This window comes from Nomascus leucogenys, chromosome 22a (assembly GCF_006542625.1).
Source record: "Nomascus leucogenys isolate Asia chromosome 22a, Asia_NLE_v1, whole genome shotgun sequence".
NCBI lineage: Eukaryota > Metazoa > Chordata > Mammalia > Primates > Hylobatidae > Nomascus > Nomascus leucogenys.
In genome coordinates this window covers 13,628,744-13,653,082 of record NC_044402.1, presented here as the reverse complement: position 1 = coordinate 13,653,082, position 24,339 = coordinate 13,628,744, and the positions used below count along the sequence as shown (strand labels likewise).

The 24,339-nt window shown below is 44.3% G+C and overlaps 1 protein-coding gene across 2 annotated transcripts in view; it reads right to left on the bottom strand.

Moving 5' to 3' along the window:
* The window catches only part of ATXN3 (ataxin 3), a 50,386-nt gene extending 34,809 nt beyond the window's left edge, over positions 1 to 15,577 (bottom strand). Inside the window, exons 1-5 of one of the 2 annotated variants that reach the window (XM_030802809.1) lie at positions 15,491 to 15,577; positions 4,521 to 4,685; positions 3,950 to 3,994; positions 1,585 to 1,670; positions 1,092 to 1,158 (exon numbers count right to left, since the gene is read on the bottom strand). In XM_030802809.1, coding sequence (XP_030658669.1) covers positions 1,092 to 1,158; positions 1,585 to 1,670; positions 3,950 to 3,994; positions 4,521 to 4,685; positions 15,491 to 15,514 — 387 coding nt within the window. In that variant the 5' untranslated portion in view covers positions 15,515 to 15,577. Of the gene's footprint in view, positions 1 to 1,091; positions 1,159 to 1,584; positions 1,671 to 2,705; positions 3,136 to 3,949; positions 3,995 to 4,520; positions 4,686 to 15,490 lie in introns of those variants that run through there. The other variant, XM_030802810.1, reaches the window with a different exon arrangement.
* Between the last annotated feature and the right edge of the window lie 8,762 nt (positions 15,578 to 24,339).

Here is a 24,339-nt window from a genome sequence, read left to right as displayed (position 1 = left end):
CAACCATTGGTCAATCTGCCTTCCATCACTACAGATGAATCTGCACTTTTCTAGACTTTTAATAAATGATACCACACAGCATGTAGTATTTTGTTTCTGGGTTATTCTTTCAGCATAATTATTTTGAGATTCATCCATATTGCTGCATGTATCACTAGTTTATTCTTTTTTACTGTCCTAGCTGGTTTTCAATAACCCTCTTTCAAAGATTCAAAATTCTAATAAAAAGGACGTTAGATGATTGTTTCTTAAAATAGCTTGCTCAAGACATATTTCATGTTTTATTTAAAAAATAGAAGTGATTTTCTGTAGACGTATGTATTACATGGCTTTTGGAATCATATGAATAATCTTACACTAAAGCAAACATAATTGAATGCTCTATTCATGCTTGACACTATTTCAGGCTTTGTGACAGCACTATGCTAAATACAAATCTATAAATGTAATAATTAACTGACAGAACATAGTCATCACATAAAAACTCACTTAAAAGTAACCACATTTGTATTATCTTTAATATAGAATTTTTCTTATGATATGGTTAAATTGAATATACTTGTCACAAATAAATTTATAAGGAAAACTGATATTATCTTTTAAAATGACAAATTTCTATCTATCAAGATAGATAAACCATGCCACACACACACACATTACTAGTCAGTTTCCTAATTTTAAAGTCAGCAATCCTTTTTTTTTTCAATTTTTAAATATTTTTTTTTCTTTTTATGTTTTATAAAACAGAGTCTTACTCTGTCACCCAGGCTGGGGTACAGTGACACAATCATAGTTCATTGCAGCCTCAAACTCCTGAGCTCAAGTGATCCTCCTGCCTCAGCCTTCCAAGTAAGCTGGAATTAACAGATGTGAGCCACCATTCCTGGCTCTTTTTTTTTTTTTTTTTTTTAAGAGACAGGACGTCCTTTTGTTGCCCAGGCTGGTCTCAAACTCCTGGCTTCAAGTAATCCCCCCCTCAGCCTCCCAAACTGTTGGGATTACAGGCATGAACCACCACACCTGGCCCACATTTTAGTTTTAAATGGGGTACAATATAAGAAAAAAAGACAAGGAAGGGTAAGAAATGTTACCTGTTTTCCTAATTTTCTAACTGTAAACCAGTGTTCCTTATAATTGCATATAAATGATCTTTCATTTCTAAAAAAGAAAACACACAATATTAACTTGAAATACTGAATTCATATTTATGTTGTCTACTGGCAAATGGTATATAAAATTTGTGATAATTTAAGATTATATTTACAGTTAAGTGTCACTGATGTTTTTAAAAGATCACACAACCATATGAACGTCTCTGCAGCAGCTTAGTGATGCCGTGCCAAAAGATGGCCTCACCCACCACTTATGGGTCAGCTCTGCGCTGCCACAGACACTGGGGTACCAGGAAGGCTACACAGCAGATGCTCATGGACATCACAAAGGTGAAATAGGAAAGTCTGAGTGAATGAAACAGGGAACATCAAAATAAAAGTATTCAAAATATATTTCTCTTCTTTAAGAAATTACAACTTTAAAAATCAAATTTGGGAAAAGAAATGTATGAAATGCAAAACAAAATCTTACATAGGATCGATCCTGAGCCTCTGATACTCTGGACTGTTGAACAGGATTAGTTCTAAACCCCAAACTTTCAAGGCATTGCTTATAACCTGTTAAGAAAAATAGCAACTTTTCATAAGCTAAACCACTCCATTCCAAATTTAGGAAGTGTAGCTATGTTAGTTGTGTACTTCATATATAAATTTCTCTAGAAGGCCATAGGTTTTTTTTTTTTTTTTTTTTTTTTTTTTTGAGATGGAGTCTTGCTCTGTCGCCCAGGCTGGAGTATAGTGGCATGATCTCGGCTCGCTGCAACCTCCGCCTCCCAGGTTCAAGCGATTCTCCTACCTCAGGCTCCTGAGTAGCTGGGATTACAAGCACACGCCACCATACCCAGCTATTTTTGTATTTTTAGTAGAGACAGGGTTTCACCTTGTTGGCCAGGCTGGTCTCAATCTCCTGACCTTGTGATCCACCCGCCTTGACCTCCCAAAGTACTGGGATTACAGGCATGAGCCACCACGCCCAGCCAGCTATAGGTTTTAAAAAGTGTGTGTGTATAGATATATCACTAAATCCATAAAAAAATACACATATATATTAGAAGAGTGCTTTTCATACCAGGTCTCTGAGATGTTCCAGAAAACCACACAATTCCTAAATAAAACTGCCTCAAAAATCCAGATATGTATTCTACCCATAAGTGCTATTCTTAAAACTAGTCTACTATATACATCTGATAATTTGGCTGCTGTGGGTGCTACTTTAGAAAAATTATTCAACTTACTACCTGCAATGTCAGAAATCATGTCCATCAAAATAAGTTCTCCCTGGGCATTTAAACTGAAGGTTCCATAGATGTCAGACTTCTAGGGTCATGGGCTTGCCACTTGTAGAAAAAACAAAATGCAAACCTGTTTATTTCAATCTGTCTGACAAAAAAAGGGAAATTTCTGAAAATTCACTATCTGCCCTCCAAGGTAGCCAACAAAGAAGCAAGTGAGCCAGGTACCAGTGAAGACAGAAAGTGAGAGCAAGGTAGTGGGCACACATGAACAGGCAGCAACAGCAGCAAGGCACAAATAGGAAGCGCCAAGTGCTGGGCCTACTCTGACCTCTGATTCCAGCCCTGTAGTAGCCATTACCTGTTAGCAGTGGCACGGTAAAGCACTAGATGGAAATGCTGGTGGATGAGGAGGAGTCCAGGAGGGCAGTACAAGGGAAATATAAACAAAGATATCTGCAGAGATAGGTCACTCAGAAGAGGTTCTGAAAGAACTCTGGATACAACTCACAGTGTTAGAAAAAGAATGAAAGACCCACAGATAAAAGAATCTTGCAAGTACATATATATATATATAACCACCAAAGAATTCAGAGAGCTATACATTAAAAAAATAATAATAATCAAAAGCCACAAACCATAATAAGGAAATCCAATCTGGTAGGCTGATTTAAAAGGATGGTGGCAAGGTATTGCATTTTCTCAAATTTACCCAACAGACGGTAAGTTTGAGACACTGTGACTTATTAGAATTAAGGATGTTTTTTTCTTTGAGATGGAGTCTCGCTCTGTCACCAGGCTAGAGTGCAGTGGCATGATCTTGGCTCACTGCAACCTCCGACTCCCCGGTTCAAGCGATTCTCCTGCCTCAGCCTCCTGAGTAGCTGGGATTACAGGCACGCATCACCACGTCCAGCTAATTTTTGTATTTTTAGTAGAGACAGGGTTTCACCATGTTAGCCAGGATGGTCTCAATCTCCTGACCTCATGATCTGCCCACCTCGGCCTCCCAAAGTGCTGGGATTACAGGTGTGAGCCACTGCACCCGGCCAGAATTAAGGTTATTATTAGCATCCAGATGCAAATTAAATAATCTTTCTCAAGAAGGAATTTTTAAATGCCCCACTCTAATATGAAGATTCTACAATCCTTTCATGTTTATCTATATAAAAATCTAGTACTCTAGTTGGCCAGGCACAGTGGCTCACACCTGTAATCCCAGCACTTTGGGAGGCTGAGGTCAGGAGCTCGAGACCAGCCTGGCCAACATGGTGAAACCCCCTCTATCTCTACTAAAAATACAAATATTAACTGGTGTGGTGGCGGGTGCCTGTAATCCCAGCTACTTGGGAGGCTGAGGCAGGAGGATCGCTTGAACCCAGGAGGCAGAGGCTACAGTGAGCCAAGATCGCAGCACTGCACTCCAGCCTAGGTGACAGAGCGAGACTCTGTCTCAAGAAAAAAAAAATCTAGTACTATAGAGTATAATCTTATACTCTGTAGACAGAAAAACTTCCGAAGGTCGCCTTGTTAGTGACTATTGAAAGGCTGTGAAATGGTGCCTGGGATGTAAGCAACACATAGTACATGTTTGTGACTACTTACCTGAATAGAGAAAAAACCACTGTCATCCATATTTCCAGAGGGCTGCTGTTAATTTTGACAGGTAGTTGAAGCAAGGGTGGGGGTTGGGAAAGAAGGACACAAACTGTCATTAGCGTGCATATTTAAAACAACATCTTGTGCATTCCCATTTCCAAAGTTAACAGCACAGTTATAATTCACCAGTCAGATCCCTATAGGAAGAATGGCCCATCCTTTTCTAAATAGTATCCACATTTTTAAAAGAAATGTAAGCCGGGTGTGGTGGCTCACACCTACAATCCCAGCACTTTGGGAGGCCGAGACAGGTGGATCATAAGGTCAGGAGTTCGAGGCCAACCTGACCAACATGGTGAAACCCCATCTCTAACAAAGATACAAAAAATTAGCCGGGCATAGTGGCGTGTGCCTGTAATCCCAGCTACTTGGGAGGCTGAGACAGGAGAATCGCTTGAACCCGGGAGGCGGAGGTTGCAGTGATCCGAGATCGCGCCATTGCACTCCAGCATGGGCGACGGGGCAAGACTCCATCTCAAAAAAAAAAGAAATGTGAGACTTAGTTTAAAATCAGTACCTGTAAAAACGTGCGATAATCTTCACTAGTAACTCCTCCTTCTGCCATTCTCATCCTCTCCTCCTCATCCAGCTGATGTGCAATTGAGGATAATTCCACAGGGCTAAAATATTCTCCTTGCAATAAGTTATTCAGGCAATGTTGAGCACAAAGTGAGCCTTCTTGCTAATATTTCCAAAAGAAAAAATTAAAATGTGACTTGTTAAACAGAATTGTATAGTATTTTCTCCTAAATTATATATATATATATTTTTTTTTGAGACGGAGTCTCATTCTGTTGCCCAGGCCGGAGTGCAGTGGAGCAATCTTGGCTCACTGCAAGCTCCGCCTCCCAGGTTCACGCCATTCTCCTGCCTCAGCCTCCCAAGTAGCTGGGACTACAGGTGCCCGCCACCACGCCAGGCTAATTTTTTGTATTTTTAGTAGAGACGGGGTTTCACCGTGTTAGCCAGGATGGTCTCGATCTCTTGACCTCGTGATCCACCCGCCTCAGCCTCCCAAAGTGCTGGGATTACAGGCGTGAGCCACCACGCCTGGCTCCCCTAAATAATTTAATCATTAACTTTTTTTTTTTTTTGAGACAGAGTCTTGCTCTGTTGTCCAGGCTGGAGTGCAGTGGAGCAATCTCAGCTCACCACAACCTCTGCCTCCTGGGTTCAAGTGATTCTCCTGCCTCAGCCTCCCAAGTAGCTGGGACTACAGGCATGCACCACCATGCTTGGCTAATTTTTGTATTTTTAGTATATACAGGGTTTCACTATGTTAGCCAGGCTGGTCTCAAACTCCTGACCTTGTGATCTGCCTGCCTCGGCCTCCCAAAGTGCTGGGATTACAGGTGTGAGCCACCACACCTGGCCAGCTTTTTTTTTTTTTTGAGATGGAGTCTCGCTCTGTCACCCAGGCTGGAGTGCAGTGGCATGATCTTGGCTCACTGCAAGCTCTGCCTCCTGAGTTCACACCATTCTCCTGCCTCAGCCTACCAAGTAGCTGGGACTACAGGTGCCCACCGCCATGCCCGGCTAATTTTTTGTATTTTTAGTAGCCATAGGGTTTCACCATGTTAGCCAGGATGGTCTCGATCTCCTGATCTCGTGATCTGCCCACCTTGGCCTCCCTAAGTGCTGGGATTACAGGCATGAGCCACCCTGCCCGGCCCCAACTATGTTTTAACATAGTTGAACTGAACTTTCAGCTTTAGATAAGTATAATTAACATAGGTACATGCATTTTCATTTGTTAACATTTATTTTACAAATCTACCATTAATGAAACTATAATTACATGATCAAAAATTTAAGATTTTAAACATTATCATCTATCAAATGCATCAAATCTCATATTTTACTAAAAACTACTGTATAAAACATTTAGTTTCCCTCATTTTCAGTACCTAAAATAAGTTCATTCTTGGAGATTCTACAGTAAATTACTAATGGCGAAAGGAAATTTTAGTCCCTAGAACAGTTATTTATTTATTTAAAGAAAGAGATCTCACTATGTTGCCCAGGCTGGACTTGAACTCCAGGGCTCAAGGGATCTTCCTGCCTCAGCCTCCCGAGCAGCTAGGACTACAGAAACATGCCACTGTGCCCAGCTCCCTAGAACATTTATACTTTTAACATGATAATGCCAGTCAAGCATGGTGGCTCACACCTGTAATCCCAGCAGTTTGGGAGGCCGAGGTGGGTGGACTGCTTGAGGCTGCGAGTTTGAGACCAGCCTGACCAATATGGCGAAATCTCGTCTCTACTAAAAATACAAAAATTAGCCAGCGTGGTGGTGTGTACCTGTAGTCCTAGCTAATCAGGACACTGAGGCATGAGAATCGCTTGAACCCGGGAAGTAGAGCCTGCAGTGAGCCAAGACGACCATGCCACTGCCACTCCAGCCTGGGTGACAGAGCAAGACTCTGTCTCCAAAATTAAAAATAAAAAATCTCCACACAATCTAAATGCTTTTTGATAGAATTTCAAATCTTAATTAATACAGGTGAGAAAAATTCTGTTCCATGTTAAAACTTGCAGTTACAGAGCTGAAGTTCTCTTCATGGAACTCTGCAGATAATGTACACACAGTGTAAAGCAATGAGCAGAACTGTCCCAAACAACCCTAGAGCTCACTCCTGGACAAGCCAGCAAGAGGGACTGCACCCAAGCTCAGCTCCCATGGGATGACAGGCTTCCTCCTCATGGGAGGTAGGTACAGCTTCCCATGGGTTCAGGGCCTTCAGGTGCTGGGCAGTTTCTCACACAACTGGCAACCTGAATCCAAGTCCAGGGTGCCTGGTACTAAGTAGCCTGCATGTGACCCTCCTCCCCACAACAGTGTAGCCTTCCCATGCTACCTGATAAGAAGAGAGAATCACAGATGGATGGATCCCTCCCTGTGAACACAGACACCAGGTTTGCCCCTACCTGAATTGACGGCAGATGAGAGAACATTTCCTTCTCCTGCTAACCTTGGCCCTCCAAGTTCTCTCTTTCCCCAATAAGGTCTATTCTCCAACCCAACCTATCTGACATCACGCAATTTGTCCTGAGCTATGTCACACAGTAGACTCTAAAGAGAACCACCTTGCAAGATGGATATTTTTCCTGATGAATCAATTTTCTAGGAACAAAATTCAGTTGGTGAAAAAAATATGGGTTATATGTGTATAATGGAATAGGAAGACAGCATTGAGACAGCCTCAGTCTGAGATAAGCTTATCTTCAACTTCTCGTAAGGAATAAGTAGCTTGGAGCTAGAGAGAACACCATTCCCCAAGTCTTCTCATGAGAATAGACTTCTTGTTTCCACTTCTTTCTCCTCCTTCTATATTTCTACTACCAGAGTGCAACTCTTACTGAATAATATGCACATTGAAGGGATATACAGATGTTCTACTTATATCCTTTTGAAAACTCGCCAAGGCTGGCTGCGGTGGCTCATGCCTGTAATCCCAGCATTTTGGGAGGCCAAGGCAGGAGGATTACTTGAGCCCAGAAGTTTGAAACCGGCCTGGACAACATGGTGAAACCCCATTTCTACAAAAAATAAAAAATTAATTGAGCATGGTGGTGCGTGCTTGTAGTCCAGCTTCTTGGGAGGCTGAGAAAGGAGGATAACTTGAGCCCCAAAAAGGTGGAGACTACAGTAAGCTGAGGTTGCACCACTGCACTCCAGTGTGGGTGACAGGGCAAGACCAAGAAAGACAGAAAGACAAGAAAGAAAGACAAGAAAGACAAGAAAGAAAGACAAGAAAGACAAGACAAGAAAGACAAGAAAGAAAGAAAGGAAAGAAAGAAAGAAAAAGAAAGAAAGAAAAGAAAGAAAAAAGAAAAGAAAAGAAAAGAAAAGAAAGAAAGAAAGAAAGAAAGGAAGGAAGGAAAGAAAGAGGCCGGGCGCGGTGGCTCACGCTTGTAATCCCAGCACTGAAAGAAAGAAAGAAAGAAAGAAAGAAAGAAAGAAAGAAAGAAAGAAAGAAAGAAAGAAAAGAAAGAGGCCGGGCGCGGTGGCTCACGCTTGTAATCCCAGCACTTTGGGAGGCCGAGGCGGGCAGATCATGAGGTCAGGAGATCGAGACCACGGTGAAACCCCGTCTCTACTAAAAATACAAAAAAAAATTAGCCGGGCATGGTGGCGGGCGCCTGTAGTCCCAGCTACTCGGAGAGGCTGAGGCAGAGGAATGGCGTGAACCCGGGAGGCGGAGCCTGCAGTGAGCCGAGATTGCGCCACTGCACTCCAGCCTGGGCAACAGAGCGAGACTCCGTCTCAAAAAAAAAAAAAAAAAAAAAAAGAAAGAAAGAAAGGAGGACAGGACAGGACAGGACAGGGCAGAAAGAAAAAGGAAGAAAGAAAGAGAAAGAAAAGAAAAATAGGCCAGACAAACAAGCACTTCACAAGACAGCCAAATGGCTATAAAGAACACAAAAGAGATACTCAACTTCATTTGTCATCAGGGAAATGTAAATTAAAACCACAATGTGTTATTACACAGACTCTAAAATGGCTAAAATGTTGGAGATTAGAGATACAAAAACTGTTGTATATTACTGATGAGAGGATAAATTGGTATAACCAATAATAACTAATAATTACGTAATGCATCTACTAAAGCTTAATATATACATCTCCTATGATCTAGCAATTCTATCACTAGGTACATAATGTAAACAACAGAAATGCAAACATACATTCATCAAAAGATATGTATAAGAATGTTCACAAAAGCAGTATTTTTGTGCTACAAATAGCATTACTATTTGTAGTAATACAAAATAGCATTACAGATAGCATCACTATTTGTAATGGACCCCAAACTGGAAACGACCCAAATGGATAGCTGGGATCACAGCAGAATGGAAATTGTGTTTACTCACAAAAGAATATTACATAACAATGAGGATGAATTAACTACAACTACCTGGAACAGTATAGATAAATCTCTCAAACAATGCTAAACTAAAGAGAACAGAATCAAAAGGGTATATACACTGTACGATTCCAGTCACAAAAGCTCAAAACCAGGCAAAACTCATTTATGATGTCAGAATTCAGCATAGTGGTTATTTTTGGTGGGAGTGCAGTGGAGAGAGAGTACCTAGAAAAGGGAATAAATGGGAGGTTACAGGATGCAGGTGAATCTTCTGTTACTTGCTGTTTACACGTGTTCACTTTGTGAGAATTCGCTGAGCTGTACTCTTAATGATTTGTGTGCTCCTCTCTGTATTGTATCTAATTTTTTAAAAATTCAAACAGTGGGGCCGGGCACGGTGGCTCACGCCTGTAATCCCAGCACTTTGGGAGGCCGAGGTGGGCGGATCATGAGGTCAGGAGATCGAGACCATCCTGGCTAACATGGTGAAACCCCGTCTCTACTAAAAATACAAAAAATTAGCCAGGCGTGGTGGCGGGTACCTGTAGTCCCAGCTACTTGGGAGGCTGAGGCAGAAGAATGGCGTGAACCTGGGAGGCGGAGCTTGCAGTGAGCCCAGATCCCGCCACTGCACTCCGGCCTGGGCAACAGAGCGAGACTCTGTCTCAAAAAAAAAAAAAAAAATTTAAACAGTAAGAAAAAAGCCTTTGCTAACAGAAATTTCCTGTCCTGCTGTCAGTTTGGAGTCTACAAACTATGGTCACCATACTTAATACCATATATAGCAATAGTGACATCCAAATATTTGATTAAAATTCTCTCTATAAAAAATAGCTTTAAATTATGAAAAATAAGTACTTGAAATCAAACTTCATCAAAGAAAAACTGTATTGCTACAGGAAATATCAAGTTCTGTACTTCTAATATGATTTAATGGAAGGAAAGGACAAACTGTTCAGTACAAATTTAAAAATCACTTAAGGCTAGGCACAGTGGTTCATACTGTCATCTCAACTGTTTGAGAGGCTGAGGTGGGAGGATCACTTGAGCCCAGGAGTTCAAGGCTACACGGAGCTAAGATTGTGCCACTGTATTCTGGCCCAGGTGACAGAGTAACATCATGTCTCTCAAAAAGAAACAAAATAAATAAAAATAAAAACAAAAATAAACATAACAAGTCATAGAACAGATCAAATTCCACATGGACCAAAAGAATTGTACAATGACAATGAGCCCACCTAAGATTATGCGTTTTCCTGCCTTGCCCCTATCTCAGACTATCCCCAGCCACCCCTCTCGTCAAGCTTTAATCAAAGCAGAAGTTCACTTTGCCATAATCAAAGTTCAGCGGTATTGAAATCTCCTGATTTGGCTGGGCGTGGTGGCTCATGGCTGTAATCCCAGCACTTTGGGAGGCCAAGGCACGTGGATCACTTGAGATCAGGAGTTTGAGACCAGCCTGGCCAACATGGTGAAACCCCGCCTCTACTAAAAATACACAAATTAGCCAGCTGTGGTGGCAGGCACCTGCAGTCCCAGGTACTCAGGAGGCTAAGGCAGGAGAACCACCTGAACCCAGGAGGCGGAGGTTGCAGTGAGCTGAGATTGCACCACTGCACTCCAGCCTGGGTGACAAAGCGAGACTCTGTCTCAAAAAATAAAAAATAGGCCAGGTGTGGTAGCTCACACCTGTAATCCCAGCACTTTGGGAGGCTGAGGCAGGTGGATCACGAGGTCAAGAGATCGAGACCATCCTGGCCAACATGGTGAAACCTCGTCTCTACTAAAAATACAAAAATTAGCTGGGCATGGTGGCACACGCCTATAGTCCCAGCTACTCGGGAGGCTGAGGCAGGCGAATCTCTTGAACTCAGGAGACGGAGGTTGCAGTGAGCTGAGTTCACGCCACTGCACTCCAGCCTGGTGACAAAGCGAGACTCTGAAGAAAGTTCGTGCCACTACACTCCAGCCTGGTGACAGAGCGAGACTCTGAAGAAAGAAAGAAAGGAGGAAAGGAAGAAAGGAAGAAAGGAGGGAGGGAGGGAGGGAAGGAATAAATAAATTAAAAATAAAAGAAATCCTACAATTTTAGGCCCAGACTTCATTGTGTTGGGCTCAGAGAATTAGCAAACTGCAGTTCTACAAAGATAATTTATAAAATCACAAAAGAGAACTGCTACCAAATCATTTACCCCCAACCTCCCCAGGTTTTCAAGACCAACCTGAAACTAGTTCAAATTACCACAGACACTACTAACTACAACACAAATCAGGTATAAACCTAAGGTGCTCTCAGGAATGGGCTATCTGGGGACAAGCTGTCAATCTAGCAGCATTTCTCACCTCCTCTTAGTGCTCTCCGAGCCCTTACTATGAGGTTCAGCAAACACAAGCATCTGAGTAACGGCAAGGGCCAGTACTTCTACAGCACTATCTGCCAGGGAGCCTTCTCTACACTCTAACTCTCAGGTTATGTCTATGCTATTATCCCCACACTACAAAGGAGGAAACTAGAGGACAGGGATACTAAGTAACTTGCTCAGGATCACACAGGTAGTAAAAGGCATAGCTGAGACTCAAACCCAGGCAGAGGTTTCACAATCTGTGCTATTAGCACTTCAAGTCATTTATACAGAATTTGGCTTCTCCTAAAGCTCAAATGTCCTAAAGGTGGCTAAAATCCAGCAATCACAAAAGGGCACAATGAATGCCACAGAGTCAATGCTCAGCATCTTTTCAATATTTTCAATAATTTTATGTACAACTCCAGCAAGTTTAGATATTATTCCCAGTTTGCATTACATTAAAAGCACCAATACAAATGGCACAGTGACTGCACCAAGACACATCAGCAGGAGAAATGATTTATTTTATTTATTTTTTTTTTTTGAGACGGAGTCTTTCTCTGTCCCCGAGGCTGGAGTGCAGTGGCGCGATCTCGGCTCACTGCAAGCTCCGCCTCCCGGGTTCACACCATTCTCCTGCCTCAGCCTCCCGAGTAGCTGGGACTACAGGCGCCCGCCAACACGCCCGGCTAATTTTTTGTATTTTTAGTAGAGACGGGGTTTCACCGTGTTAGCCAGGATGGTCTCGATCTCCTGACCTCGTGATCCGCCTGTCTCGGCCTCCCAAAGGGCTGGGATTACAGGCTTGAGCCATCGCGCCCGGCCGAGAAATGATTTAAAAAAAAAAAAGAAAATAAGCACCAGAACTAAAACAAACAACAACAAAAATCTAGTGGTTACTGGTCATAGAGTTAGTACAAAGGTTTAAGTTAGGGGTTGGCAAACTCTAGCCCATGGGCCAAATTCAACCTGCCCCAGTAGCTAAGAATGCACTTTACGTTTTTACATGGTTGGGAAAAATATGCACAAATAAGAATGTGGGACAGGGACTACAGCTGGCCTGCAAAGCCTTAAAATATTTACGGAAAAGTTGTTTACTTTAGATAAACAGCACCATATATATCTCAGAAACTCAAAGCCCTCTCTTTATCCATTCAAATATATACATTTTTTTCTTTTGAGACAGGATCTTGCTCTGTCCCCTAGGCTGGAGTGCAGTGGTGCGATCATGGCTCACTACAGCCTCGACCTCCCAGACTCATGCAATCCTCCCACCTCAGCCTCCCAAGCCTACAGGCATGTGCTAACACGCCCAGCTAATTTTGTTCCTTCTTTGTAGAGACAGGTCTCACCACGCCTGGCCCCATTCAAATATATATTGCGTGCTTACTCTGTGCCAGGCCCTATCTCAGGCACTGCAGATTTATCAGTGAGAAACTGTTTTTACATTCTAACTTAATAAAGGGTACTCAAAGTGACAACTCAGAAAGAGGAAACCAAGGTTCCAAGAGGAAATGGTTGCAAGGCCCTTTGTAGGCAGATATTCCTACCTACACAGCTTCTTTAGGGCCAAAGTTGGTTCTCTGGCTCTCCAAACCCAGGACCTAGCAAGGGTTAAAGGCATATTGCAGAGGGGAAGGCAGTGAACTGAAAAATGGCACAGTAAGCCCAAACATTCCCAGAATGGACTGTATAGGAGATTAACAATGGGCCATATGGTTATAGGTGCATACTCTTGAGGATGCCCAAAAAATTAAATTGTTGAATCTTCACGTGCTATGTACATACAAGTTGATGATAATGGTAAATGTATTCCTGAAGCATCTGTAGGCCTATACACACGCTGATAATTAAGAGGGACTCTTTTTTTCTTTTCTTTTTTGTGAGACGGAGTCTCGCTCTGTTGCCCAGGCTGGAGTGTAGTGGCGCAGTCTCGGCTCACTGCCACCTCTGCCTCTCGGGTTCAAGCAATTCTGCCTCAGCCTCCCCCTCCCGAGTACCTGGGATTACAGGCGCCTGCCACCCCACCTGGCTAATTTTTTGTATTTTTAGTAGAGACGGGGTTTCACCATGTTGGCCAGGCTGGTCTCAAACTACTGACCTCGTGATCCGCCCACCTGGGCCTCCCAAAGCACTGGCGTGAGCCACTGCACCTGGACTAAGAGGGATTTCTTTCGGGTAAGTAGATTTTCACTAGGCTAGCACCCAGCTTTTTTTGATCCCATGGGTCAGCAGAAATGTGTCCCAACTAGGTAACAATCAATATTGTTAAAAATCTTGTCTAATTCTCAGGAAGCAGTGTGGAACATGTTTAAGGCCTTCCATGTTGAAATGCGGTCCCACACCAAAGCCTCTGAAAACTAATAACAAAAATATGGCCGGGTGCGGTGGCTCACGCCTGTAATCCCAGCACTTTGGGACGCCAAGGCGGGCGGACCACCTGAGGTCAGGAGTTGGAGACCAGCCTGGCCAACATGGTGAAACCCTGTCTCTACTAAAAATATAAAAATTAGCTGGGCGTGGTGGCGGGCGCCTGTAATCTCAGCTACTGGGGAGACTGAGGCAGGAGAATCGCTTGAACGGGGAGGCGGAGGTTGCAGTGAGCCATGATCGCGCCATTGCACTCCAGCCTGGGTGACAAGAGCCAAACTCTATCTCAAAAAAAAAAAATTTAGAAAAAAGTACATGTGTATTTTTCACCCACTCTACTCAGCCAAGCAACCAAATCTCTATTGTCTATGATTTACAAGTCATGTCAATCAAGTCAAAAAATTAGTGACAACTATACAACTGTGTCCTTCCTCCCCCACTGAACATCAGCCTATTTCAAAAGTTTCCGAGATGTTTTCTACAATGAAAAGCATTGTACTTAACAATTTGTTCCAGGCACAGTGGCTCATGCCTATAATCACAGCACTTCGAGAGGTTGAGGTGGGAGAATCACCTGAGTCCAGGAGTTCGAGACCAGCCTGGGCAACACAGCGAGACCCCCGTCTCTCCAAAAACATTACCTGGCCCTGGCGATATGCACCTGTAGTCCCAGCTACTCTGGAGGCAGAGGCGGGGGGATCGCTTGTGCCTAGGAAGTCAAGGCTGCAGTGAGCCATGATCTCTCTGTTGCACACCTCCCTGGGTGACAGAATGAGACCCCATCTTTAAAATAAAAATTAAAAAAAGATTTATACTACAGATCTACATTTGGCAAATGTATTCTTTTGTCTTTGCTTTATTTGTTCTGTGTGTGAATTTTAAATGTCTGGGATAAATGATCATTTATAAGTATTTAATAAAACAAAAACCCTTTGCTCCTCCTATTAAATAATAGCCTTACCAGCAACTCTTTCCAAACACGAAACTATTATGAAACAAGATATCATGTGCCAAAGCTGTCCTGGGGAAGGCCTCACTCACACACAAATGGCTGGATAATAGTATGTGAGAAACGAGGAGTTTCTTCACATATCACAAACGGTATCTTCAAGTGCATGGTCACTGAAGAGTTAAAGGGACAGCAGGCTAGGCAGACCACAACAAAATCATCCCAGTCCACTCCTAATACCTAAAAACAAAGCTGGCCGCCTGCTCCGGAAAGATAGGAGTACCAAAAGAAACCAAACCCAAACATCCCGTAATAAAAACTCTTGTGACGACTTCCCTGTTTAGGGGCACGCCGGGTTTCCTACTTCACTTCCTAAATATCAGGCCCTACAGTGGGCGAGCCAAGGTCTCCTCCCTCGGGAGACTCGCGGACCTAGTGCAGGGAAATGACATGAACAAGACCCCAAAGATCTACGTGTAGGGAAGACTCCAATATAGAATTGAGCAGTCCGGAGGAGGAAAAGTTAATTCTGCCAGGATTAGGGTAGGAGGGGTTGAGAGAAGTGTCCCAGAGGTGACTCTAGCTAGACCCTAGGGAGAGGGAAGGATTGGGGAGGGGTGAAGGAATCCTCCGAAAAGCGATGGAAAGTGACGGAGAAAGGCAGAAGCAAACCCACTGGGCGCCACCCCACTCCGGTGTCCCGAGACGCCCCCGGCCCCGCCCATACTCCCTCCCGGCTCCAAGGGCGGGGGCCGCGGGGGAAGTAGGGGCGTAGGTGATGCTCCCCTCCCCGAGCCGAGGAGGCGGGAGGCTGCGGCGGCGCCCCTCGCCGGGCGAGATCGGCATGGGGGCGACTCGGGCCCCACCCAGCCCTCTGGGAGGCGGTGATGCAGCGCTCCACGCCCGCCACCGCGCGGCAGACAGCTCCCCACCGAACGCGGACACTCACTTTCTCGTGGAAAATGGACTCCATGTTTATTTGTCTGGAGCCAACGGCCCCCACACCGAACCACCCCCTCCAGCTCCGCCCCCTGCCCCTCTCCTCCGCCCACCCCGCCCCTCCCCGGCCCGCCCCGGTACCCCGCCCACGTGCCATACGCAGGCCAATCACCCGCGAGGATGCGAGTGTCGTGAAGCGAAGAGCGAGTGAACGCCGGGGACACGTGACCTTGGTAGCGCGTCCTCCTAGCTTCTGTTAGCGGGCCTTCTGGGGGATGCTACATCGCCACCTGCTGTCTGGAGGATCTTCTCCACTTCCCACCCATTTCTATGGATTCTTAGGTTTCTGGGGGGAGGTCTGGACGGCTCACCTGGGTTCTGTGTTCTTTTTGTTTTCCACTTTGTACTTTCTACTGTGTTCATATAACTATTTACTTTCTTTCCCCTCCTCCTGCACTGAAAGTTTAGTAAGAAAAAGCCATCATTATATTCTCCCAAAACCTAGCACTTGTATAAAAATGATAGCTAGGCCGGGCGAGGTGCCTCATGCCTGTAATCCCACCACTTTGGAAGGCCGAGGCGGGCGGATCACCTGAGGTCGGGAGTTTGAGATCAGCCTGACCAACATGGAGAAACCCCGTCTCCACTAAAAATACAAAATTAGCCGGGCGTGGTGGTGCATGCCTGTAATCCCAGGTACTCGGGACGCTGAGGCAGGAGAATCGCTTGAACCCGGGAGGCCGAGGTTGCGGTGAGCCGAGATCGTGCCATTGCACGCCAGCCTGGGCAACAAAAGCGAAACTCCTTCCCCCCAACCCCAAAAAAGGAAAAAAATGATAGTTAATATTTATATAAAGCTTTCTATGAGCTAGGCACTTTTCTAAATGCTTTGGATATATTATCAAATTTAATACAGTGAACTTTGATGTAGGTGTTGATGTTATTCATACACATGAGGAAACCGAGGCACGGAGAGGTTAAGAACAGCACAATGTCCAAGGTCAGATAGTAAGTTGTCTTGCCAGGATTCAAATCCAGGTGGCTTGTTACCAGTGTAGGTGTTCGGGCCCTTTAGAGAGAACTTAGAAGTCCCATAAATTGTGTGGGAGACGGGGAGGTAGCAGCGGTTTGATGAAGCTTAAATGGAAGAATAGGTGCAGATCTTGCACCTTGAAACCAGATTAAGGTGTACTTGTTTTTTTTGGTTTTTTTTTTTTTTTTTTTTTTGAGACAGACCTCTCTCTGTCCCCCAGGCTGGAGTGCAGTGGCACAATCTCCCCGCTCACTGCAACCTCCGCTTCCTGGGTTCAAGTGATTCTCTTGCCTCAGCCTCCCAAACAGCTGGGATTACAGGCGCGCACCACGAAGTCCAACTATTTTTGTATTCTTAGTAGAGAAGAGGTTGTACCGTGTTGGCCAGGCTGGTCTCGAACCCCCAACCTCAGGTGATCCACCTGCCTTGGCCTCCCAAAGTCCTGGAATTACAGGTGTGAGCCACTGCACCTGGCCAAAGTGTACTTTTTAAAGGATGTGGGAAGCTATATAAATATTTTAAAAGAAGACATGTGCTCATGTTTGCCTTTTAGAAAGATCACTGGCTGCAGAAAAAAGCAGTTGCTGTTGAAGGAATCTTGGGAGAGATGATGGTGGTTTGGACTACGGTAGTGTCTTAAACATGGAAATAGGCCATTTTGAGAGATTCTTTGGACGTAAAGAGACTCAACAGAATGTGGTGATGATACCGAGTGGAGGAATACTAGCGTTTTTCGTCTTGAGTCGAATTACATAAAACGACATGGACAAACGTGGAGTGGTTTTAAGGAGCGGAGAGTTTAATAAGCAAGAAGGAAGGGAGAAGAAAGAAAGAAGCAGCTCCCCTGAACAGAGACAGAGGGAAGTGTGCTCCAAAGCCGAGAGAGGAGACCCAGAGTGCGTGGGAGATACTAGCCAGTTATATGAGGAGGCTGCAGGAGGCGGTGTCTTATTTGCATAGGGCTCAGGGGACTGGTTTGACCACGCATGTCATTCATGTAGCCCGCTAATAAAACTGGCCCTCCCACCCTATCCTTTTAATATGCAAATACAGGGCGCCATGATGTTCTACACATGTGGGGATATGTGGGGGTGGCCATGTTGCCAGGCACATGTGAGAGCAAGGGCAAGAGGACAATGGTGGGAATCGCCGTGTTGGTGGACCCAGTTTCTAACTGCCAACATTTGCACATTAAAGGTTGCCAGCTCGGGTCTAAGAGTCAGGGCTTTTATGCTAGACAGGAAACGTTTCTGGAGCTGCTTCAAAAGAGACAAAAACTTTTCAAGGACCCCTTTTCCTCTCTATCTGCCTAAAATAATTTCTTAATAACTCCTACCACAGTGAGGGATTGGGGAACGTAAGAGACAGAAATATGAAGGTGACTTCTGGGTTTGTGACCTGGGCAGCCACTGTGCCAGGAGTGGTATTGAGAGCAGAAAAATGGGAGGAGCAGCAAGGTTTTGGGAAGAGAGTAAGATAGAGCTTACATTTTGGAGATACTGAATTTGAAATGTCTATGGACATTTGAGTAACTATGTTGAGTAATGGTTGGATACGGAGTCTGAAGTTCAGGAGGCTGCTTTGAACTCAATGAGGAATTGTCATTAAAAAACAGGTAGCTAAGGCCATTGTGGTGGTGCATGCCTGTAATCCCAGCACTTTGGGAGGCTGAGGCAGGCAGATCTCTTGAGGCCAGGATTTTGACATCAGCCTGGCCAACATGGTGAAACGTCATGTCTACTAAAAATACAAAAATTAGCCGGGCTTGGTGGCTCATGCCTGCAATCCCAGCTACTCAGGAGGCTGAGGCAGGAGAAGCACTTGAACCTGGGAGGTAGAGGTTGCAGTGAGCCAAGATCGTGCCATTGCACTCCAGCCTGGACAACAGAGTGAAACTGTGTCTCAAAAAAAAGTAACTGAAACCATAGGAGTGAATAAAATAATTCTAGGGAAAAGGAGGTGATTGAGAAGAGGGCTAGAGCTGAGCCCTGAGGATAGGAGAAGTAATAGCCAAGGAGAAGGGAGAAGAAGCAAGAGAGTGTGACATTGTGGAAGGCCTGGGCAGGGGATGCTTCAAGGGGTGGGTAGTCAGTGTCAGTTGCTGCCAAGAAGTCAAGCAATATAAGGACGTATAAGAGCCCACTACATTTTGTTGCTATGGAGACCATTGGTGACTTTGGGGACTGCAGGTTCAGAGAAGCAGAGGGGGCAGTGAGAGGTAAGGGAATGGAGACTGCCAGAGAGGACCAGGTGCTGAAGGAGAGGATTCGGTACCATTTATCGAGCATCTCTGTGTGCACAGTTCACAGCCTTGTATGGGGTAAAGTCCATGTTCTTAAGGATTTGTGTGGCCTACCCAGGGAAATAAATCATAGTCTCATGAAGTGAAAAAAATTGCAAACCACCTTTTCTGTTTTTGTTTTGTTTTTTTAAATTGTAGTTGATGTCTTTCAAATGAATTAATGAAGTTGAAGTTCTTGGTCTTTTTGGGGCGATATAACAAGATATCTTAGAGTAATTTATAAACGGAAATTTAATACAGATCTGTAATAAATTTACAGGCTAGGAAGTCCAAAATCAAGGCTCTAACAGATTTAATGTCTGGTGAGGGCCCATTCCTCATAGGTGGTGTGTTTTTTGTGTCCTCACATGGTGGTAGGGGAAAAGGGGCAAACAAGCTTCCTCTCTGTTTAAGGGTGCTAATCCCAGTCACAAGGCTTGGCCTTATGATCTAATCATCTCCCAAAGGCCCCACCTGTTAAACCAACACACTGGGGACTGCATTTCAACGAATGAATTTTGGAAAGATACAAACATTCAGATCATAGCACCAAGTATCTGGGAATCATTTTTTATTCTCTTCCCACAACTTCTCCACGTCACCCCTTATTCCAGTCAGTCCTCAAATGCTATAAATCCACTCCTAACTCTCTCTTGCCCTTGTCTTCATTGCTACTACTTAGTTCAAGCCCTCTTGGTATCTCATGTAGTCTAGTCCAAGGATCTTTGAATTGGTCTTCTGATTCCAGTCTCAATATGTCTGATTCATGGTGCTGTCAGTGATCTTCCAAAAATGCAAATCTCACAAGATTTTCTTTCATTTAACAAGAATAACTGTGTATCAGGCCCTGGGACTATAACCATGAAAAAGACAAACAGTCCCACCTTCAGGGGACTTACATTGGCAGGGATTCTTAAATAATTACACAACTCTTACTTCAAAATCCTTCAGTGACGGCCGGGTGCAGTGGCTCATGCCTGTAATCCCAGCACTTTGGGAGACCGAGGCGGGTGGATCACCTGAGGTTAGGAGTTCAAGACTAGCCTGGCCAACATGGTGAAACCCCATCTCTACTAAAAATACAAAAATTAGCCAGGTGTTGTGGTGGGCACCTGTAATCCCAGCTACTTGGGAGGCTGAGGCAGAATTGCTTGAACCTGGGCGGCAAAGGTTGCAGTGAGATGAGATCGCACCAGTGCACTCCAGCCTGGGCAACAGGCTCTGTGATCTGGACCAACCATCTGTCCTGTTCTGTTCTCCCCAGATTCTCTCTGCCCCAGTCACTCCACACTCTATTCATACTAGCTTCTTCCTTTTACTTCTGGAAAGTTCACTAAGGAAAAGTCTTTTGTGCCACTGCTACACCTTGAGCATGCCTACATTAAAGCACCATTACATCATACTGGAAGTATTACTTTATATACTACTGAACTATCAGCTTTTGAGGGGCAGAGGAATCTTACTCTTTTTTTTTTTTTTTGAGATGGAGTCTCGCTCTGTCACCCAGGCTGGAGTGCAGTGGCGCGACCTCAGCTCACTGCAAGCTCTGCCTCCCGAGGGTTTACGCCATTCTCCTGCCTCAGCCTCCTGACTAGCTGGGACTACAGGCGCCCACCACCACGCCCGGCTAATTTTTTTGTATTTTTAGCAGAGACGGGGTTTCACCATGTTAGCCAGGATGGTCTCAATCTCCTGACCTCGTGATCGGCCTGCCTCGGCCTCCCAAAGTGCTGGAATCTTACTCTTTAGGTCAAGGGTTGCTACAGAGCAATGAATTAATGCATGAAGTCTTTTCGATTGACTGGCACAAAAAATTACCAATAATTCAGTAGGAGAGAGAGAAGTTACCGAGCTAATCAGGAAAGAGTTCATGGAGACAGAATAGACCACACAGATGCACTTCCAGTACACTTTCTATGTCATCTTAGGCTACTCACCTTTTCTGTAATCTTATTCATTGAAATCTTGTGTTGGCTGGGCATGGTGGCTCAAATCCTAGCACTTTGGGAGGCCGAGGCAGGCAGATCACCTGAGGTCAGGAGTTCAAGACTAGACTAGCCAACATGGCAAAACCCCGTCTCTACTAAAAATACAAAATTAGCTGGGTGTGGTGGCGTGTGCCTGCAATCCCAGCTACTCGGGAGGTTGAGGCAGGAGAATCACTTCAACCTGGGAGGCAGAGGTTGCAGTGAGCCGAGATAGTGCCATTGCACTTCAGTCTAGGTGACAGAGCAAAATTCCGTCTCAAAAAAAAAAAAAAAAAAAAAAGGCTGAGCGCAGTGGCTCACGCCTGTAATCCCAGCACTTTAGGAGGCCGAGGCAGGCCGATCACGAGGTCAGGAGATCGAGACCATCCTGGCTAACACGGTGAAACCCCGTCTCTACTAAAAATACAAAAAAATTAGCTGGGCGTGGTGGCGGGCGCCTGTAGTCCCAGCTACTTGGGCTGGGGAGGCTGAGGCAGGAGAATGGCATAAACCCCTGGGAGGCGGAGCTTGCAGTGAGCTGAGATTGCGCCGCTGCACTCCAGCCTGGGCGACAGAGCGAGACTCCATCTCAAAAAAAAAAAAAAAAGAGTAAGATTCCTCTGCCCCTCAAAAGCTGATAGTTCAGTAGTATATAAAGTAATACTTCCAGTATGATGTAATGGTGCTTTAATGTAGGCATGCTCAAGGTGAAACCCCATCTCCACTAAAAATACAAAATTTAGCCGGGTGTGGTGGTGGGCGCCTGTAGTCCCAGCTACACAGGAGGCTCAGGCAGGAGAAGGGCATGAACCTGGGAGGCGAAGGTTGCAGTGAGCCGAAATCCTTCCACTGCACTCTAGCCTGGGCGACAGAGTGAGACTCTGTCTCAAAAAAAAAAAAAAAAAAAAAAAAAAAATCTTGTGTCAACAAGAGAGACTGCACAGAGCTATTTCCATCTTGAGCACTGTACCCATTAAATCCAAACTGGCATGAATTTTGTTACCCAAAACGAAATAGTTTAACAGAATTTCAAATGTTTGGCATTTTAAAAATTATGATGCGTATTAAGTGTTCGGACTTGCAACACAAATCAGTGGTAACTAAAGGGTATCGTTTCATTGTAATCTTCTCCTAAATTCAATCCTACCTAAAACAATTAACAAAATGTGGCTTCCAAGAAGAGAACTTGGCAATTTATTTATTTATTTGTTTGTTTATTTAAGATGGGTCTCACTCAATCGCCCAGGCTGGAGTACAGTGGTGCAATCTTGGCTCACTGCAACCTCTGCTTCCCGGGTTCAAGCGATTCTACTGCCTCAGCCTCCTAAGTAGCTGGGATTACAGACATGCACCATCATGCCTGGCTAATTTTTGTATCTTTAGTAGAGACGGAGTTTCACCATATTGGCAAGGCTGGTCTCAAACTGCTGACCTCAAACAATCCACCTGCCTCAGCCTTCCAAAGTGCTGGGATTACAGGTGTGAGTCACCGTGCCCGGCCATAGTTTTAAAAATTGATAACTGAATCTTGATGATATTGTTATAAAAAATGAATCAAGAGAGAATCCAATTTACTATTACAGATCTTCGCATTAGCAATTAATGTTTCATAAAAAATACTACACGTATTTCCAGGAAAGGGAGGTAGAAAAAAATACACACAACAGCATTGTGTTGAAACTCTCCATATATCCCTTAAGGACAAAAGACTTAGGTGTAATATTGCTCGCAATATATATGTTTGAAACAAACCAAAGAAAACAAAAGAAATACAACCTAATGTTTCTGATTAGTGCTATTTTTGTCCTTTCTAAAAATATTCTGCTTCTCCTAATTGATTACAGATTTTTCAAGTATTATTCATCAATCTCCTCTTTCATATATTGAAGGCAAAGGAATATTTTTAAGAGTTTACTTCTCTATTGTTTTTATTTTATATTTTATTTTTTGACACGGGCTCACTCTGTCTTCCAGACTGGAGTGCAGTGGCATGATCACGGCTCATTGCAGCCTCATCCTCCACAGGCTCAGGTGACCTCCCACCTCGGCCTCCTGAGTAACTGGGACTACAGGCACACCCCACCACACCCAGCTAATTTTTGTATTTTTAGTAGAGACGGGGTCTCACCATGTTTTCCAGGCTGGTCTCGAACTCCTGGGCTCAAGCCATCTGCCCACCTTGGCCTCCCAAAATGCTAGGATTGCAGGCATTGCCACCGCGCCTGGCCCAGCCTCCTTGTAATTCTTTTCAACACCTTCTAGACCTTGATCTCTCAACCACTGAACTGCTTTGTTACTACAGATGGCTGTTTATAACATTTTCTGTTTATATAAATAGAATCCTATAGCATGTGTTCTTTTTTATCTGGCTTCTTTCATTCAGCACTATTAGTTTGAAATTCATCCATATTATGTATCAATAGATCATTCCTTTTCATTGCTGGGTAGTAGTCTATGATATGGACTCAACACTGTATCCATTCATGTTGATAGACATTTGGGTTATCTCATTTTTGGCTTAATCAAGCTGCTACGAACATTCATGTGAGTCTTTGTGCGGATATATGCTTTCATTTCTCTTGGGTAAATAACTCAGACTGGGATAGCTGGGTCAAGTGGTAGGTGTGTTTTACCTGAAACTGCTCAACTTATTTCCAAGGTGGGACAACCACTGGTGGCTACATTTTATATTCCTGCCAGCAGTGTGCCTTCTAGCTGCTCTACATCCTTGCCAACAATTGGTAGTCAGTCTTTCAAATTTTAACCATTTATTTTTACTTATTTAAATCTATTTTTTGAGATGGAGTTTCGCTCTTATTGCCCAGGTTGGAGTGCAATGGCACGATCTTGGCTCACTGCAACCTCCGCCCCTGGGGTTCAAGTGATTCTCCTGCCTCGGCCTCCTAAGTAGCTGGGATTAGACATGCACCACCACACCCAGCTAATTTTGTATTTTTAATAGAGACGGGGTTTCACCATGTTGGTCAGGCTGGTCTTGAATTCCTGAGCTCAGGTGATCCACCCGCCTAGGCCTCCCAAAGTGTTGAGATTACATGCGTGAGTCAGCCTAATTTTAACCATTTAATAGGTGTGTAGTGCCATCTCATTTTGCTGTTAATTTCCATTTCTCTAGTGACTACTAATGTTGAGTATCTTTTCATGTGCTTACTTGCCATCCTCATATCTTTTGGCAGTGTTTGTTAAAATCTTTTGCCCATTTAAAAAGTTAGGTTGTTGAAGCTGGGCGCGGTGGCTCACGCCTGTAATCCCAACACTTTGGGAGGCTGAGGTGGATCATGAGGTCAGGAGATCGAGACCATCCTGGCTAACATGGTGAAACCCAGTCTCTACTAAAAATACAAGAAATTAGCCAGGTGTGGTGGCAGGCGCCTGTAGTCCCAGTTACTCAGGAGGCTGAGGCAGGAGAATGATGGGAACCCAGGAGGCGGAGCTTGCAGATCACACCACTGCACTCCAGCCTGGGCGACATAGCAAGACTCCGTCTCAAAAAAAAAAAAAAGTTAGGTTGTTTATTATTAAGCTATAAGGTTTATATATTCTAGATGTGTTTTTCGAAG